Genomic DNA, 5,221 nt, shown 5'->3' with positions numbered 1-5,221 from the left:
AGAAACGGCACTCACATTTATGCTTTAATAAAAGTAGGAAGGGAAAAAAACCAACAAAGGGATTAGACCAAGATCCAGCCGTGGACTCGTCCCACCACGGCGAGGACTGGCCAGGTCACAGTATTTGCTGCCCAGAGCCTGGAGGGCATGGGGGTGGGCGCCCCCCCAGCCCAGCATTGCAAGGCAGGGCTGCTCCCCCTGAGGTTTTACTGCTGGTGATGCCTCCCAGAGAAAGGGGCTGGGGGAGACCCTGAGCAAAGTGGGCTGGGTCAGGCATTAGCCGACCAGCCAGACCTGGCAAGTGCCACGTTGCACCCACCAGCACAGGAGGATGCCAGCGCTGCTGCCTTTAACCTGCTGCGAGCAGTGATGCCACAGGGGTCCAGCTCCCACCACATCCCACAGGGAGCACACAGCTCCAGGAAGAGAGCCATCCACAATCTCCCACACTTCCCTGCACCGCCTTCCCCTCACCGGATCCACCCCAGCCAGGATTGAGCTCAGAGACCCCCACCCATGACATGGGGGCTCCCACCATGCGTACCTCTGCACAGTCCCCCCACACAGTCCCTCCCACCAGTGACAGCCCAGGATTTTGGCTCCATTTTAGCCACCATTTAACAACCTACCCCAGGTCCAGAGATCCCGAAGTCTCAGGGCTGAAGGTCACTGCCCCCCATCACCCAGCCTACACTGACTCCACTCCCCCCTACCCCGTGCTCCCGGCACTCAGCACCAGTACAGAGTGGCCAGCGTTTGCCAAAGCACCCTCCCCTGGCAGCTCTTCTCTTGGACGAGCCCACTCCTCCTCTCACGGTGGCCCCACATCTCGGGTACACCATGCTAGCGGCCAAGAGGCTTGTTCATGCAGGAGGAGAAAGGGCCACAGCGGCACATGGCTGCTGCGCCGGGGGGAGAGGGGCTGGCGTACCCCAGCCCCGTGCTCCCAGCACCAGTCCCCGTCCCTCCAGATGGACCAAGGAAGAGACCTGCCAGGCTCACAGCTTCTTAGAGTCTCCTAAGCATCCCTCTGGAGCTTTCTTGGCTAAAAGCGCCTTCTCCTCCTTCATCTTCTTCAGCTTGACCTTGCTTTTGCTGGAGGACGAGAAGGTGAGCGAGGCCTTGCTGAACTCCAGGGGGAAGATGCCCACATCCCCATCGAAGCGGTTCTTGGACACCTGCAGGTAGCGCTTCCCTGGCCCCGTCACCAGCTTACGGTCCTGCAGGATGAGGACATTGTCGGCCTCCTGGCTGGCCTGGGGAGAGAAAATCATCTCCAGGAGGGTGCTGGGGATATAGGCAGAGTCACGGGGCTTGGAGGTGCTGCCCAGCTCCTTTGAGCCCTGTTACAGGACATCCCAGGCCATGGAAACTCCAGCACCTCCCTGACACCAACCCCTTGTCTTCCCCTGGGACATTCCAGAGACCCACAGGGCAGACAGGCTTGAGCTGAAGCCACAGCATGCCCGATGGAAACACGGGAGGGCCGTGAACACTCAGAGGACCTCCTGCCCACCACTGCAGGGTTGTTTAGCATCGCAGCAGTAGACGGAAGCACTCAGAGAGCCCATCCCTGCACCCTCCCTGGATCCTGCTTTAATTATCTCCTACTACAACCCACTCACAGTCAATGAGCATTAATTAACTGCACCTAAAGCCGCAACAGAGCTTTAGCTGGCAAAGGGTTTGCTCCCTGTCTGCATCTCCTTGCCAAGGCCTGGCCAAATCAGGATTCCACACATCTTCTGCAGGTGACAGGAGTCCTGGGGACATCCTGCCCCTCACACACGTTTCAGGTCCCCAGCAATGACTCAGGGTGCTGGTGGGAGCTGGGGACAGCTGCCCAATGTATCCCAGCCCCTTCCTGGGAACATGCTGTGCCCGAGGGACAGGAAGGGCTACCCTGGCCCAGCTCACCTTGGCAGAGCCAAAGATGGAGGCCGTCTGCAGCTCCTTCTCATCATCCTCCTTGCGGGGATGGATGACCAGTGTGATGTGGCAGGTGTTGTCTGTGGCGAACTTGCGGAAGGCACCAACAATGTAGTCCTGGGCAGCGAGCCTGCCACAGCAGGGAGAATGGGGTTAGGGGCTGGCACTGCTTGGTGCGGGGTTGGGGGGCAGCAAGGCGCTGCCAGGTTCAGCCCCACAGCAGGAAGCACTCGGGGGGCTGGGCTCACTCTCCAAGAGGCAGCTGGGCCCACAAGGACAAAGGGATGGAGCACGACAGGGATCGCAGGTAACCAGCTCACCCTTTCCCACCTCTTCCTCCCCAGGGCAGTGATCACCCTTCAACAAAACAGGACTGCCAGGCAGGATGAAAGGGGATGCCCTGTGTGGGTCCCCAGTCCCTGCTGTGACACTCGACAGGGCCAGCTCCAGGAACGAGGGTGGCGGAGGAAGGAGGGGGTGGCTTCGGAGAAGGGCTACCTGTCCGCAGAGAGATGCTCGTGTCCCATCATGAACTGGAGGTTGTCGATGACCACGTGGGTGATGTCATACATGTAGACGGCATGCTGCATGGTGTCAATCACCGTCCTGGGCGGGGAAAGACTGGGATTAGCCCCGGGGATCAGTGGAGGCAGGGATGGGGATGCTGAGCCACACAGAGTGACGGGGAGAGGCAGAGCTGGGAGCTATCAGGCTGGCTGTCACTGGGCCCTGGGCACATTCCACCTCACATCTGCTCTGTCCCAGGACAGGCGCAGCCCCACCCCCACAGGTAAGGGCAGCTGGATCAGGAGGACCCAGCTGCTGCCCACCATTCTGCAATCCCCCTGGCCCATGGGGACCCTCAGGGCGCATGGGCATGCGTGAAGGTGCCACAGCACCTGGTGAATAAAAGGACCAGGTGGTGCCTGTCCTCCCTCCACAACAGATGGCAGCACTGCCAGGTGAGCGGGGCTTGGGGGGCATGCATGCTGCCAGGGGCAGAGGCTGGTTTTAGGGCAGCCACCTAGCACAGGGACAGGTCCTGTCCCTTCACCCCTAGCCTAAAGGGAGGCTGTAACAGTCCCCGTGACAGTGGGAATGCAGTCGGTTGAGCCATGCAGTCCCTACGTGCCAACCCCAGGACTTGAACACCCCCAGTGTGCCTCCTGCCAGCCCCAAATCTGCAACCCGCTGCGGGGGAAGAGCCCCAGCTCCCTAAGGCCCCGCAGCACATGCCATGAGAGGTAAACGCCACTGGGGGTGAAGGTGCGGGACCATACTTGATGTTCTGCTGGCCATGGAAGGTCATGAAGTAGAGTGGGAGGTCCTCGAAGCGATCAGCCCACTCATCATACAGCTCCAGCTGGTCCTCCAGGCGCTGCAAAGCGAACTGCGTCAGCATGATCTTGGCCAGGCGGATGTTGCTGATCTCGAAGCTGCCCCACAGCGTGCACACCCCCTGCATGCACAAGTCCAGCGCGTACTCACTGATAAAGGTCGTCTTCCCGCTGCCCGTCGGGCCTGGTGCAAGGAAACAATGGGAAGAATTAGCTGGGGGAGAAGATCTGAGCCATCCTGAACAGTCTGAGGGGTTGTTTAGAGGTGGAAGCGCCAGGCAGCAGGATAAAAGCAGCCCATCCGCAGCACTCCCACCATAAACAAGGAGCATCTCGTGCCAGGCAGCATGCCTAGGCGCACGTGTGTCACTGCCAGCGGGTCCCTGTGGGGCGCGGGGAAGGACTAGGCAGCCAGCTGGGGGCACAGGCAGGGCTCAGACAGGAGGTGGTGGGTGGCAGCCCTTTCTGTGCCACCCCAGGCAGGGAGCCCATCGCAACACTGGCATGCCTGCCCCACCATACCTCTGAATGCGCCCCAGCCTCTTGCACACCCCCAGGACGGGCTCAGCCAAAGCTGTGAGCAGAAAGGGACCTGAAAGACTCATGAGGTGTCACCCCTAGGAGGATGAAGCCACCGAAGAGCTCTCTGCTACCCCTGTTCACCAGCCAATTGCCCATCACCTGTGAAGATGGTGAGCTCCCCTCTGCGGTGTCCTTTGAGGAGCTTATTGAGCTCAGGGAAGCGCGCCCACTTGACGCCGGCCACCTGCTCAGTGTTGACCAGCTCCCCGAACACCTCCTCGCGCAGCTTCCGGAAGGAGACAATGGATTTGTGGCTGGCGGGCAGGGCAGTACGCAGGATCTTGGTGAGGTTCAGGCCCTGGTTCAGAGCCTCCAAGGGCCGGGGCTGCAGGTTGCAGGGGCGCACTAGGGAGCAACGCTTGAGGCTCAGCTTGCGGGCAAAGAGCTTGGCGGCTTCCCAGGAGTGCAGGTCCTCGCCCAACCACAGCGTGATGCGCTTGAACTGCTCCAGGTAGGGGAGGAGGGCAGGGGGCAGGCAGGTGGCCCCCCGCGGCAGGGCCAGGCTGGCCACCCCTGTAGCTTGGTGCAGGGCCAGGGCGTCCAGCTCCCACCCAGTTAAGACCAGCTCTGTGTCTCGGCGGCCAATCAGGGGCAGCCCAAAGAGATTGCGGTAGGATTCGAAGCGGGGTAAAGTCTCTTCCACGTAAGTGATCACATCCCCCTTCTTCTCCACCCTCACGAGCTTCAGGCCCTTCAGCGTTGCATCGCGGGGACTGAACCAGGGGAAGACAAGGGACTGGGCAGTCCTCAGGTAACGCACCCCAAAGCGTTTTAGGGTGGCGTCCGTCAGCAGGGAGATACCAAACATGGCCTTGGTCTTGTTGGTCTCGTCCTTGTCCAGCAGCTCCCAGAGTGGCAGTGCCCGGTCCCAGATGCAGCGGGCGTCCTCGCGAGCCCATTGCACGTCCTTCTCCAGCTCCTCCATGCCGGTGGTGGGAATGCCGCGGTGCTGCAGCTCCACATTGGCCTGGAAGTCCTGCCAGGTGCCCTCGGCCAGAGTGGCTGTGCACAGGAAGCTGCCCGTCATCTTGTCGATGAAAAGCGTGTAAGGGGCGCTGGCGGCCGGCGGCTGGTCCTGGTGGCCGTCGGTGAAGAGGCTGGGGGTGTGCAGGCAGCTGTACCCATCGTGAAAGGGGATGCCCTGGGCCCGCAAGTACTGCCGGATCTCGGTGATGGAGACGGAGGGCACGGGCCTCTCGGGGGAGGGCAGCACGTCCTTCTTGTAGCGCCGCTGGGTGAGGCGGCCCAGCGCCCCGGCCCTCAGGGAGGCTCCCTTGCTCCTCGCCCCCCCGCACAGCAGCGGCAGGAGGCGGCCGGCGGCTGTGTAGGGCCGCAGGGGCACCGCCGCCATCCTGCCCGCGCTCCGCCTCCGC

The 5,221-nt window shown here is 61.8% G+C and overlaps 1 protein-coding gene across 1 annotated transcript; it reads right to left on the bottom strand.

Moving 5' to 3' along the window:
* Positions 1-658: 658 nt before the first annotated feature.
* LOC104830111 (chromosome unknown open reading frame, human C10orf2) lies at positions 659-5,199 on the bottom strand. The gene is made up of 5 exons (XM_010564826.1): positions 3,948-5,199; positions 3,210-3,450; positions 2,428-2,535; positions 1,918-2,059; positions 659-1,256 (listed from the first exon to the last, which is right to left on the bottom strand). The coding sequence occupies exons 1-5, from the start codon at positions 5,197-5,199 to the stop codon at positions 999-1,001; spliced, it is 2,001 nt and encodes a 666-aa protein (XP_010563128.1). The 3' UTR covers positions 659-998.
* Between the last annotated feature and the right edge of the window lie 22 nt (positions 5,200-5,221).

The sequence above is a fragment of the Haliaeetus leucocephalus genome, unplaced genomic scaffold, assembly GCF_000737465.1.
Source record: "Haliaeetus leucocephalus isolate CR32 unplaced genomic scaffold, Haliaeetus_leucocephalus-4.0 Scaffold184, whole genome shotgun sequence".
Lineage (NCBI taxonomy): Eukaryota > Metazoa > Chordata > Aves > Accipitriformes > Accipitridae > Haliaeetus > Haliaeetus leucocephalus.
This window is presented reverse-complemented; position numbering and strand designations above follow the sequence as displayed.